This window comes from Giraffa tippelskirchi, chromosome 8, assembly GCF_054371585.1.
Source record: "Giraffa tippelskirchi isolate mGirTip1 chromosome 8, T2T-mGirTip1v1.2.pri, whole genome shotgun sequence".
NCBI classification, from domain to species: domain Eukaryota; kingdom Metazoa; phylum Chordata; class Mammalia; order Artiodactyla; family Giraffidae; genus Giraffa; species Giraffa tippelskirchi.
The window spans coordinates 66,340,982-66,354,950 of record NC_137282.1 but is presented as its reverse complement, the minus strand read 5'-3'; the positions used below and the strand labels follow the sequence as shown (position 1 = coordinate 66,354,950).

The 13,969-nt window shown below is 55.6% G+C and overlaps 1 protein-coding gene across 1 annotated transcript; it reads left to right on the top strand.

Moving 5' to 3' along the window:
- Positions 1–643: 643 nt before the first annotated feature.
- On the top strand, positions 644–2,427 carry LOC145517326 (uncharacterized). Its single transcript, XM_081519606.1, has 3 exons — positions 644–813; positions 1,213–1,525; positions 1,778–2,427. Exons 1-3 carry the CDS (start codon positions 679–681, stop codon positions 2,404–2,406), a joined length of 1,077 nt encoding a protein of 358 aa, XP_081375732.1. The 5' UTR covers positions 644–678; the 3' UTR covers positions 2,407–2,427.
- The last annotated feature ends 11,542 nt before the right edge of the window (positions 2,428–13,969 follow it).

Below are 13,969 nucleotides of genomic sequence, written 5' to 3'. Positions count from 1 at the left end.
TGGAAACAGAGGACCAGAAAGTTGGCCACTCTTTTCTATAAGAGAGGGAGACCTTCGAGTCTTCCTTTCGGTCCTCCAACTTGGATGCGGGGTCTCAAAACAGTCAGGAGGGGGAGTGCCTTTTCCTGGGTACCACGGCACATCCAGGCCTCGTTCTGCCCCATTCTGTGCTGTGTCAGCCCAGGAAGGAATCTTTCTTTCTGAAGTCTCAGCGCACACGCTCCACGTGATATCGGCCCCAGGTGGAAAGGCATGGAGCTGCTCGTAGGCCGACAGACCTAGGAAGCAGATGGGAGAATGACCGCCACTCTGCAGATGGAGAGACTGGGGAAACCCTGAGGGGCATATGCTTGTCCAGGGCCACACCACTTATGAGAAGAAGGAGCCTGGTCTGAGAGCAGCGGGGCCCTCGGAGCTCAGGCCCTGGCTGCACCCAGGCCTCCCCAGGGCTGTCGGCTGGGCTGGGTGGGTGTCACTGTGCCTGCACATGGCTTAAAAGTGGTGCTCGAGCAGTCAGAGACCCAGAGATTCCCTTGGGAAGTTTTGGGGAAGGGACCTCAGCACGAACCCCAGGAAATGATGTCACCTGCCGGCAACAGAACCCAACAGAACCCGCAACCCGGGTATCCAGGCCTCGAGAGCGGAGAGGAGCCCCCAGCCAGATCACTTGCTGCCGAGATGTTCTGCTGTTTGCCCCTGCCCAGAGGCCGGGGCCTCAGGAGAGCTCACAGGCAGTGTGCGTGGGCACCCTGTCGACGTTGGCTCAGGGCACCCCCGAGACGCCTCTGGCCCTTTGCCCGGAGAAACAGAAAGGTAACACGGGGAGCCCCAGGCCGGGCCAGGCCACCTCTCCCATGCCACCCGGAAACACCGGGTCCTTTGCCTGTGTGTGTGGATGCGGGTTTCTCGGGGTGTGTCTCCCTCAAGGAAGCCCAGGTGGATGTGGGGTCAGAAGCCTGCGGACAAGTTGTGTCCACACCCCAGGGGAGAGCATGCTGGGCGGGATGGGGAGAGTGCGGGCAGGGCCGGCCGCCCAGGCTGACCTCACACCCTCAGGTGGGTCTCTTTCCTCCCGGGTGGGGATCTGAGCAGACACACGTCTCTGACCCTTCTGGGCAGAGAAGTTCGAGCAGGCCGAAGCAGCGGCTCCACTGGCCAGGCCCAGCTCGGAAAACTCCCAGCATGGCTGGCTGACGGTCACTGTCGTTGCAGAGCTTCCCACGTGATGAGGCCGAGGACGGGGACACCCCATCCAGCTCCCGGAGGGAGGGGTCGGAGCACCACCCCCCCGCCCGTGAGGCCCAGTGCAGGCTCCAGGTGAGCGTGCCCACGGAGGCATCAGCCCCACCGGGGGCGAAGCGGAGGCGGGGAAGGCCTGCTGCCGAGACACCGCCCAGGATACACCCGGCGGCCCAGTCTGAGGCTCCCACGGAGCTCAGCACACCCGGCTCTGACCCAGAGTCCCGAGAACCCCGGCCTCTGGGGCAGCAGGAGGACCTGGAGCCCAGCACGCCAGAGCACAGAGGTGAGGACGCTGGGGCTGGTGTACGGGAGTGTGTGCGGAGGGGGTGCTGAGCTACACAGGGACGAGTCCCCGAAAGCTGCTGCTGGGCCTGCAGCAAGCGCTGGCCTCACACCCCCCGCCCCCCATCTTGCACACTTCAGTCCCAAAAGACATCCGACCCTGGGTATTCTTTGGGAATCTCTTGGAAGCTTTCTGTCCCGGGATACGCACATGCCAAGGCTGGCCTGCGGGCAAACGATGCTTCTCCCACAGCTCTAGCAATGGCCTCCAACTGGAACCAGGCTCCACTTCCCAGACCTGTCCCTACAGAGGTGGTGGCTCCAGGTGCAGGACCCAGGGATCCACCGAGGGCAGATGGAGAACCGAGACTTGCCCTCGCAGAGACACCAGGCCAGCTGGGTACTGGCCAGCACACCGGGCAGATCGGATCTCCGTGCCTGCAGGACCCCCAGCCCCAGGCACTGATGTCCCACCCCCTCAGCCAGAACCTCCACCTCCACGTGCACCTCTACCTGCTCGGCCTTTGGCAGGAGAACCCGAGGCAGAGGAGGAGTCACCGCCTCGGCAGGGAGAGCCTGCCCTGGCTCCCGCGCAACACCCAGACGCCCACGATGACTCACCCACCCCTGCAGGGAGAACGAGCCCCCGCTCTGGACAGAGACCCAGAGCCCTTGCCGGAAACACCACGTCCAGGGGAGCGGTCGGCTCTGCAGCCTCCATCCCTGTCTGCTCACCGTGGACGCCGTCAACTCGGTCTGCCCCCAGGGGACATGGAGTTCCTTTCCCCCGAACTGCTTTGCATTTGGTTTGTTTCCACCTTTCTGGTGATGTTTTCTTTTTTGCGTGGTTTCCTGTATTTTTGTTGGTTAAGTTGGGATTAGTAAACTTTTTCATCATTGTTGCAATTTGGGAACACTGTTGTGTAACTCTGGTGATACTGTGTTACCATCACCACTTTGTAGTTTCAGACCCGTTCCATCTTTATGCCCCACCCCCCAACAAAGCCTGGATTCAAGGCAAGCACGCCCTGTTCATCCCTCCGCCCGATCCTGAACACAATTTCATCTCTTCTTTCTGCATTCCTTCCTATATTCTTGGTGTCCCCAATCAATGACTCTCAGTGAAATGACTGAAGCAGTTTTTTTCGGACGCTCCACCTACTGTAAGACTCCACTGGAGAGTTCTCATGTTTATGTCCTTTGAACTAGCCTTTGATATCTGAAAGGACGTTGTACGTCCTTTCAAGATACCACGTGCCAAACGAAGCCCTTTTGGCAAATGCCATCATTATCTCCAGGCAGGCATTGCTGTTTGAAGGGTGCCATCTCAGCCAGAAGGCAGAGGCTGAGCTCCTCTTGTTGCACCAGCTCCCAAAAGAAGCCAAGAAAGGGAGCTGTTACAACAAACCACCCCAACGCCCAGGAAAGCGTTCTTCATGACAGAAGGCTAGAAAATGACCCAACATCCTTGTGGCCCAGAACCCCTCTAGAAATTCACTGTTCCATAAAAAAGAGAAACAGATGGGAAGTTCCAAGGAGAGGCAATGCCCATGGCCAGTGTATTTTAGAGACGGCCTGACCGCTCCGGGGAAGACACGCACTGACAGAACCCCTTGGGAAACAGCCGTGATAGTCCTCACTGTCGTAAGGGATTCCTCTGGGGACAACCTGCCCTGGGCACCACACGAGGGAGCAGACCGGCTTCTCTTCCTCTGCCCCCACACCATTGACTCATCAAGGCAGCTCAGGTGTTCTCATGCCCTGCCTGCCTGCCTGCCTGGCTCATCCGTGAGCTGTGACCACCTCCAGGACAGGACTCCACCTTCTGCTCTCTGTGTACCGTGAATCTGCACACAGTGGGCTTTCAGAACCTTAGGAGACTTGAGCCATTCCCACTCGAGCCAGAACCCTCCCCAGGAAGGAAAACAGCTGTGGAGTCCTTTTGGCCCCAGCACTGGTTCCGAAACCCTGGCGGCTCCTAGAGCCTCTACGGTGTGAAGAGGGAGGTCCCTTTTGACAGAGCTTTCCGGCCGTCAGATCTAAGCTGCTGTTTCACTGTCAGCTGTGTCTCTTCCGTTGCAGTGTTGCAGGTGGGCCACGCTGCTCCAAAGGAGCTCACAAGCTGAGTTTCAAGGGAGGTATTGAGAGGACAGGGATGGCTACAACGTGCTGCAAACTGAGTGAGGGTCCCCACAATCCTCAGCAAAGGTCTGTGGTGTGCAAGTGGGGAGCAGAGGGCCCCCAAGTTCCAAAGGAAGGGAGGTACTCGGGAGCTAAAGCCCTTGGCTTCTGTGGTAGCAGCTGCAGATGGCAGCTCGTCCACAGTGCACTTCGAATGAGGTCATATGAGCGGGACTCTGGAAATGGCTCCGAAATCCAGAGAAAGGGGTCAGGGTATGTGGGAATCCGGCGGGGGTGGGGGGTGGATGAAGGAAGGTGTCCTTCCTCTCTCCAGTGCAATTTGGTTTGGTGAGTCTCAAAGCTACCAGATGGCACTTCCCAAGTCAGGCCCCCGCAGGAATCAGGGTGGGCTGCATGCCTCGGCCCCTGCCACAGGGACAAGCCACACCAGTGGCCTCCCTGAGCTCCAATGGCCGGATCTTGGGGTTCTGTCTGGGTGCACACCTCCTTGCTCTGGCCAAGTTCCCCCCTTCTCTGAGCACCAGCTTCATCCTCTCGAATGAGGACATCGATTGCTACCTTGGCACGTTACTCTCTTCATCCTGTGAAGACTCATTAGGCTTATCCTACAATTACTAGCTGGCCCGAAGAGATATCTCCTGAATCCAGATTAAGCTGGAGTCTCCCAGGCTCATCTGGCATGTCTTCCCTGAAGTCTGCCAAAACCCACACCCTTGCATTTCCAGGGACTCCCCTTAGCCAGCTGGGCAGAAAACCCAGCATGTTTCAAACAAGCTGACAGACAAGCGGGAGAGGACTCACGGGCAGACGGCTTCCCTCAGGTCTCGGGTGGAGCTCTGGGACCACAGCAGCAACAGGCCATCCCAGCCCCTGGGCTCAGCAGCGCCCTCATTCTCACGCCGGCGGCTCTGCCCTGAGGGGAGCAGGAAGGTCACCAACTGCCGCAGGCGGACCTCACGCCCCTCCCACTGCTGGAGCCTGACCTCCCCCGGCCCCACCCCTTCCCCTACCCGAGCAGGACGAGAGCTCCTCTTCCCCTGGCTTCTAACGTGAGGCCCGGCCCTCAGCCCCGATTGGGCACTGCCCCAGTCCGGAGCCAATCACAGTGGCCAAGGAGGTGGAAGCCACCGATTGGCCAGGGCCAGGTCATGTGACCATACTCCCCAGGAAACTCAAATATTACCAAGATTCCCTAAGAAACCAATGAACAAAATTATCCAGTAAAGGCAAACCGTACTTTTTAATGAGGCCAAAGTCTCAGAAAAAAAAAAAAAATGCTTCACAATGAAGTGCTCAAGGAAGCTACAAAATAAACTTTCAGAAAAGTTTAGTAGTTTTTTTAATAGGGTGACGGAGAGCTATACCTATCCCATATATGTGAATTTAGGTTTAAACTAGATTCCCCTTGGCTATTTTATAAGACAAAAAAACCCACATCACCCCCTTTCACTCCCCCCCCCGCCCCCAAAAAGTGTTTTAATCTATTGAATTTTTGTGTCCTCAGTTGTGTCTGATTCACGGCAACTCACGATCTCTACACAGCCAGGCTCTTCCGTCCATGGAATTCAGGGCAATTTGTTCTGTCACAGTAAATGCCCACCCTGGGTGATCCAAACGGAAGGGCTCAGAGGCTCCTGAGAGACTAACTCCTTTCAGCTGAGCACAGAGCTGGCTCCTCACTGGGATGCCTGTGGCCTGGGGCTCCCAGAGGGGAGAGCAGCACTCGCCCCACCGTGTGGTCACTGCTGGAAGTGCAGGCTGCTCCTCACTCCCCCTTGACAGTGTCCCTGAGGGCAGAACAGTGTGAAGTTAATCAAGGTGGAAACGCAAACTCCAATGCAAGCAAACTTCCCACAAGGTCTCCAAAACCACTCAGGAACAGGGTATTGGAAACTGCAGGGGATGACATGAATGGAGATGGAGACTTGACACCTTACACCGAGTTCACTTCCAGTTATCCCTAGACAAACATTCCATGAAAACTTGTCACAAATCTAGAGGAACAATGAGCAGAAACCAGACACGTGCTTTGAGTCTTCACACACAAAACTAAAAGGCAGTCCACAAAAAAAACCAGGAGAATACAGTGGACTTTGCAAAATCAAAGATATCTACTGTGGGAAAGACCTCAGTACAAAAGCAAAAGACAGGTCATACATCGCGAGACGAATGAGTGGAAACACAAAGCTTATCAAGGATGTGTCTCCAAACAGAGAAAGAACACCAACACAACAAGCCTGTGAAAACTAGGGAAAGGTCTGAAGGGACACCAGACTGAGGAAGACACACACAGAGTATCCCGGATGATGTCCAGCACTGAGGGCCTGAAGAATCAACAGTCTAGTTGTACCTCCTCAGGCCTGTGTGACCCTGGGTGAGGCCTCTGTTTCCCGGTGGCCCTGAGAGATGGACAGGGAGGAAGGGGAAGAGAAATCACTTGCATTTCTAATACTCACAGCAAAGTCTTCCAATGAGAAGGGAATTATCACCCCCACTGACAATGCCATTCACTGAAGTGATCCCCACGGGTCCATCTAACCCAGAAGGGAAGGAAGGACCTGTTCTCACAAAACGGCGAGAGATGGAAGAAGGAAGATCAAGCCCACACCAATCCCTGGAAAGAGAAGCTGTGCTCAGGGCTTGAAAGAATTCCTATTTGGAAAATGATATCCCAGCCCCACAAGGCAATCCACAGCTTCGATGCTATTCCTCCCAAAATGCCAATGCATTTTCGCACCCAACCAAGAATTGCAAAAGGGGTACGGAAACAGAAAAGAGCCTAAATTGTCAATACAATCCGACGAAAAAGCCCCGATACGGACATCCAAGGTTGTGTGAAAGGAAATTAGACGACCAAACTAGGATCCTCAGGAGAGTATCGGAGAAGGCAATGGCGACCCACTCCAGTACTCTTGCCTGGAAAATGCCCTGGACGGAGGAGCCTGGTAGGCTGCAGGCCATGGGGTCGCGCAGAGTCAGACACGACTGAAGTGACTTAGCCGCAGCAGCAGCAGCAGGAGCCGGACAGTATGCTATTGGGAATACAACAACACACACAGATCCAGATCGATGGAATAAAGTTGAGGGTCCAGACACAGACCCCAGCATCCATGCTCAACTCATCTCTGACACAGAAGGGGAGAATATCCAAATGGGAACAAGAAAGCCTCTTCAATACATGTCCATGGGAAAACCAGACAGCTACATCTGAAGAACGCTATTGGTTTTGATCTCAGACCACCTCAATATCGGGGAAAACCTCACCCTAAAGGCTGATGTCATGAGATAGCTAGAAAGAAGCGTAGGTCAAAGGCTCCTTAACATCAGAGTCTCCTTGCCATTTGCTGGGCGGAGGTAGAAATGGGTCTCTTCAAGTAAGGGAAAGAGGTACACGAAGTACACCAATGGGTTTCCATCCAATGGAACCTCTTCACAACAGAGAAGCTAAGCAAGCATTCACAAATGCAAAAGAGAGGAAACGGAACACGAGAGACTCCTTGCAAGTGGTGTATCTGAGAAGGGGTTCATATGGAAAGAGACGAAGAATGCACAGCACTCAGAGTCCAAGAAACACCACCACCACCCTTGACCCTTCCCCCATGACCAACTCCGACCTAAAGCCTTTCTCTCCCTCTAACCTATCCCTAAAACATAACCCTCATCTAATCATATACATGTGCATTCCTAGCATCCATCCGTCCACACACGAGAGAGAAAGAGGAAGACACAGACTGAATTGAGAAAGGAAAAGAGAGGGACACAGCCAGAGAGAGACACGGAACCAAAGAGAGGAAAGGAGTCGATGGTCCAGACTTTTCATCAATCTGTCTCGAAGGTAGAAGCAATGACAGCGCCCATCCACCCCAGAAGGGGGAAAAGGACGGAAGGTTTGGAGAGGAAAAGACAAGAACGCAGGGAGCCATTAGAAGCTCAGCCACCCGCAGAAGCCGAGCTGGGACACTTGAACAGAATCTCAATGGAAACAGAGGACCAGAAAGTTGGCCACTCTCTTCTATAAGAGAGGGAGACCTTCGAGTCTTCCTTTCGGTCCTCCAACTTGGATGCGGGGTCTCAAAACAGTCAGGAGGGGGAGTGCCTTTTCCTGGGTACCACGGCACATCCAGGCCTCGTTCTGCCCCATTCTGTGCTGTGTCAGCCCAGGAAGGAATCTTTCTTTCTGAAGTCTCAGCGCACACGCTCCACGTGATATCGGCCCCAGGTGGAAAGGCATGGAGCTGCTCGTAGGCCGACAGACCTAGGAAGCAGATGGGAGAATGACCGCCACTCTGCAGATGGAGAGACTGGGGAAACCCTGAGGGGCATATGCTTGTCCAGGGCCACACCACTTATGAGAAGAAGGAGCCTGGTCTGAGAGCAGCGGGGCCCTCGGAGCTCAGGCCCTGGCTGCACCCAGGCCTCCCCAGGGCTGTCGGCTGGGCTGGGTGGGTGTCACTGTGCCTGCACATGGCTTAAGGGTGGTGGTCGAGCAGTCAGAGACCCAGAGATTCCCTTGGGAAGTTTTGGGGAAGGGACCTCAGCACGAACCCCAGGAAATGATGTCACCTGCCGGCAACAGAACCCAACAGAACCCGCAACCCGGGTATCCAGGCCTCGAGAGCGGAGAGGAGCCCCCAGCCAGATCACTTGCTGCCGAGATGTTCTGCTGTTTGCCCCTGCCCAGAGGCCGGGGCCTCAGGAGAGCTCACAGGCAGTGTGCGTGGGCACCCTGTCGACGTTGGCTCAGGGCACCCCCGAGACGCCTCTGGCCCTTTGCCCGGAGAAACAGAAAGGTAACACGGGGAGCCCCAGGCCGGGCCAGGCCACCTCTCCCATGCCACCCGGAAACACCGGGTCCTTTGCCTGTGTGTGTGGATGCGGGTTTCTCGGGGTGTGTCTCCCTCAAGGAAGCCCAGGTGGATGTGGGGTCAGAAGCCTGCGGACAAGTTGTGTCCACACCCCAGGGGAGAGCATGCTGGGCGGGATGGGGAGAGTGCGGGCAGGGCCGGCCGCCCAGGCTGACCTCACACCCTCAGGTGGGTCTCTTTCCTCCCGGGTGGGGATCTGAGCAGACACACGTCTCTGACCCTTCTGGGCAGAGAAGTTCGAGCAGGCCGAAGCAGCGGCTCCACTGGCCAGGCCCAGCTCGGAAAACTCCCAGCATGGCTGGCTGACGGTCACTGTCGTTGCAGAGCTTCCCACGTGATGAGGCCGAGGACGGGGACACCCCATCCAGCTCCCGGAGGGAGGGGTCGGAGCACCACCCCCCCGCCCGTGAGGCCCAGTGCAGGCTCCAGGTGAGCGTGCCCACGGAGGCATCAGCCCCACCGGGGGCGAAGCGGAGGCGGGGAAGGCCTGCTGCCGAGACACCGCCCAGGATACACCCGGCGGCCCAGTCTGAGGCTCCCACGGAGCTCAGCACACAAGGCTCTGACCCAGAGTCCCGAGAACCCCGGCCTCTGGGGCAGCAGGAGGACCTGGAGCCCAGCACGCCAGAGCACAGAGGTGAGGACGCTGGGGCTGGTGTACGGGAGTGTGTGGGGAGGGGGTGCTGAGCTACACAGGGACGAGTCCCCGAAAGCTGCTGCTGGGCCTGCAGCAAGCGCTGGCCTCACACCCCCCGCCCCCCATCTTGCACACTTCAGTCCCAAAAGACATCCGACCCTGGGTATTCTTTGGGAATCTCTTGGAAGCTTTCTGTCCCGGGATACGCACATGCCAAGGCTGGCCTGCGGGCAAACGATGCTTCTCCCACAGCTCTAGCAATGGCCTCCAACTGGAACCAGGCTCCACTTCCCAGACCTGTCCCTACAGAGGTGGTGGCTCCAGGTGCAGGACCCAGGGATCCACCGAGGGCAGATGGAGAACCGAGACTTGCCCTCGCAGAGACACCAGGCCAGCTGGGTACTGGCCAGCACACCGGGCAGATCGGATCTCCGTGCCTGCAGGACCCCCAGCCCCAGGCACTGATGTCCCACCCCCTCAGCCAGAACCTCCACCTCCACGTGCACCTCTACCTGCTCGGCCTTTGGCAGGAGAACCCGAGGCAGAGGAGGAGTCACCGCCTCGGCAGGGAGAGCCTGCCCTGGCTCCCGCGCAACACCCAGACGCCCACGATGACTCACCCACCCCTGCAGGGAGAACGAGCCCCCGCTCTGGACAGAGACCCAGAGCCCTTGCCGGAAACACCACGTCCAGGGGAGCGGTCGGCTCTGCAGCCTCCATCCCTGTCTGCTCACCGTGGACGCCGTCAACTCGGTCTGCCCCCAGGGGACATGGAGTTCCTTTCCCCCGAACTGCTTTGCATTTGGTTTGTTTCCACCTTTCTGGTGATGTTTTCTTTTTTGCATGGTTTCCTGTATTTTTGTTGGTTAAGTTGGGATTAGTAAACTTTTTCATCATTGTTGCAATTTGGGAACACTGTTGTGTAACTCTGGTGATACTGTGTTACCATCACCACTTTGTAGTTTCAGACCCGTTCCATCTTTATGCCCCACCCCCCAACAAAGCCTGGATTCAAGGCAAGCACGCCCTGTTCATCCCTCCGCCCGATCCTGAACACAATTTCATCTCTTCTTTCTGCATTCCTTCCTATATTCTTGGTGTCCCCAATCAATGACTCTCAGTGAAATGACTGAAGCAGTTTTTTTCGGACGCTCCACCTACTGTAAGACTCCACTGGAGAGTTCTCATGTTTATGTCCTTTGAACTAGCCTTTGATATCTGAAAGGACGTTGTACGTCCTTTCAAGATACCACGTGCCAAACGAAGCCCTTTTGGCAAATGCCATCATTATCTCCAGGCAGGCATTGCTGTTTGAAGGGTGCCATCTCAGCCAGAAGGCAGAGGCTGAGCTCCTCTTGTTGCACCAGCTCCCAAAAGAAGCCAAGAAAGGGAGCTGTTACAACAAACCACCCCAACGCCCAGGAAAGCGTTCTTCATGACAGAAGGCTAGAAAATGACCCAACATCCTTGTGGCCCAGAACCCCTCTAGAAATTCACTGTTCCATAAAAAAGAGAAACAGATGGGAAGTTCCAAGGAGAGGCAATGCCCATGGCCAGTGTATTTTAGAGACGGCCTGACCGCTCCGGGGAAGACACGCACTGACAGAACCCCTTGGGAAACAGCCGTGATAGTCCTCACTGTCGTAAGGGATTCCTCTGGGGACAACCTGCCCTGGGCACCACACGAGGGAGCAGACCGGCTTCTCTTCCTCTGCCCCCACACCATTGACTCATCAAGGCAGCTCAGGTGTTCTCATGCCCTGCCTGCCTGCCTGCCTGGCTCATCCGTGAGCTGTGACCACCTCCCGGACAGGACTCCACCTTCTGCTCTCTGTGTACCGTGAATCTGCACACAGTGGGCTTTCAGAACCTTAGGAGACTTGAGCCATTCCCACTCGAGCCAGAACCCTCCCCAGGAAGGAAAACAGCTGTGGAGTCCTTTTGGCCCCAGCACTGGTTCCGAAACCCTGGCGGCTCCTAGAGCCTCTACGGTGTGAAGAGGGAGGTCCCTTTTGACAGAGCTTTCCGGCCGTCAGATCTAAGCTGCTGTTTCACTGTCAGCTGTGTCTCTTCCGTTGCAGTGTTGCAGGTGGGCCACGCTGCTCCAAAGGAGCTCACAAGCTGAGTTTCAAGGGAGGTATTGAGAGGACAGGGATGGCTACAACGTGCTGCAAACTGAGTGAGGGTCCCCACAATCCTCAGCAAAGGTCTGTGGTGTGCAAGTGGGGAGCAGAGGGCCCCCAAGTTCCAAAGGAAGGGAGGTACTCGGGAGCTAAAGCCCTTGGCTTCTGTGGTAGCAGCTGCAGATGGCAGCTCGTCCACAGTGCACTTCGAATGAGGTCATATGAGCGGGACTCTGGAAATGGCTCCGAAATCCAGAGAAAGGGGTCAGGGTATGTGGGAATCCGGCGGGGGTGGGGGGTGGATGAAGGAAGGTGTCCTTCCTCTCTCCAGTGCAATTTGGTTTGGTGAGTCTCAAAGCTACCAGATGGCACTTCCCAAGTCAGGCCCCCGCAGGAATCAGGGTGGGCTGCATGCCTCGGCCCCTGCCACAGGGACAAGCCACACCAGTGGCCTCCCTGAGCTCCAATGGCCGGATCTTGGGGTTCTGTCTGGGTGCACACCTCCTTGCTCTGGCCAAGTTCCCCCCTTCTCTGAGCACCAGCTTCATCCTCTCGAATGAGGACATCGATTGCTACCTTGGCACGTTACTCTCTTCATCCTGTGAAGACTCATTAGGCTTATCCTACAATTACTAGCTGGCCCGAAGAGATATCTCCTGAATCCAGATTAAGCTGGAGTCTCCCAGGCTCATCTGGCATGTCTTCCCTGAAGTCTGCCAAAACCCACACCCTTGCATTTCCAGGGACTCCCCTTAGCCAGCTGGGCAGAAAACCCAGCATGTTTCAAACAAGCTGACAGACAAGCGGGAGAGGACTCACGGGCAGACGGCTTCCCTCAGGTCTCGGGTGGAGCTCTGGGACCACAGCAGCAACAGGCCATCCCAGCCCCTGGGCTCAGCAGCGCCCTCATTCTCACGCCGGCGGCTCTGCCCTGAGGGGAGCAGGAAGGTCACCAACTGCCGCAGGCGGACCTCACGCCCCTCCCACTGCTGGAGCCTGACCTCCCCCGGCCCCACCCCTTCCCCTACCCGAGCAGGACGAGAGCTCCTCTTCCCCTGGCTTCTAACGTGAGGCCCGGCCCTCAGCCCCGATTGGGCACTGCCCCAGTCCGGAGCCAATCACAGTGGCCAAGGAGGTGGAAGCCACCGATTGGCCAGGGCCAGGTCATGTGACCATACTCCCCAGGAAACTCAAATATTACCAAGATTCCCTAAGAAACCAATGAACAAAATTATCCAGTAAAGGCAAACCGTACTTTTTAATGAGGCCAAAGTCTCAGAAAAAAAAAAAAAATGCTTCACAATGAAGTGCTCAAGGAAGCTACAAAATAAACTTTCAGAAAAGTTTAGTAGTTTTTTTAATAGGGTGACGGAGAGCTATACCTATCCCATATATGTGAATTTAGGTTTAAACTAGATTCCCCTTGGCTATTTTATAAGACAAAAAAACCCACATCACCCCCTTTCACTCCCCCCCCCGCCCCCAAAAAGTGTTTTAATCTATTGAATTTTTGTGTCCTCAGTTGTGTCTGATTCACGGCAACTCACGATCTCTACACAGCCAGGCTCTTCCGTCCATGGAATTCAGGGCAATTTGTTCTGTCACAGTAAATGCCCACCCTGGGTGATCCAAACGGAAGGGCTCAGAGGCTCCTGAGAGACTAACTCCTTTCAGCTGAGCACAGAGCTGGCTCCTCACTGGGATGCCTGTGGCCTGGGGCTCCCAGAGGGGAGAGCAGCACTCGCCCCACCGTGTGGTCACTGCTGGAAGTGCAGGCTGCTCCTCACTCCCCCTTGACAGTGTCCCTGAGGGCAGAACAGTGTGAAGTTAATCAAGGTGGAAACGCAAACTCCAATGCAAGCAAACTTCCCACAAGGTCTCCAAAACCACTCAGGAACAGGGTATTGGAAACTGCAGGGGATGACATGAATGGAGATGGAGACTTGACACCTTACACCGAGTTCACTTCCAGTTATCCCTAGACAAACATTCCATGAAAACTTGTCACAAATCTAGAGGAACAATGAGCAGAAACCAGACACGTGCTTTGAGTCTTCACACACAAAACTAAAAGGCAGTCCACAAAAAAAACCAGGAGAATACAGTGGACTTTGCAAAATCAAAGATATCTACTGTGGGAAAGACCTCAGTACAAAAGCAAAAGACAGGTCATACATCGTGAGACGAATGAGTGGAAACACAAAGCTTATCAAGGATGTGTCTCCAAACAGACAAAGAACACCAACACAACAAGCCTGTGAAAACTAGGGAAAGGTCTGAAGGGACACCCGACTGAGGAAGACACACACAGAGTATCCCGGATGATGTCCAGCACTGAGGGCCTGAAGAATCAACAGTCTAGTTGTACCTCCTCAGGCCTGTGTGACCCTGGGTGAGGCCTCTGTTTCCCGGTGGCCCTGAGAGATGGACAGGGAGGAAGGGGAAGAGAAATCACTTGCATTTCTAATACTCACAGCAAAGTCTTCCAATGAGAAGGGAATTATCACCCCCACTGACAATGCCATTCACTGAAGTGATCCCCACGGGTCCATCTAACCCAGAAGGGAAGGAAGGACCTGTTCTCACAAAACGGCGAGAGATGGAAGAAGGAAGATCAAGCCCACACCAATCCCTGGAAAGAGAAGCTGTGCTCAGGGCTTGAAAGAATTCCTATTTGG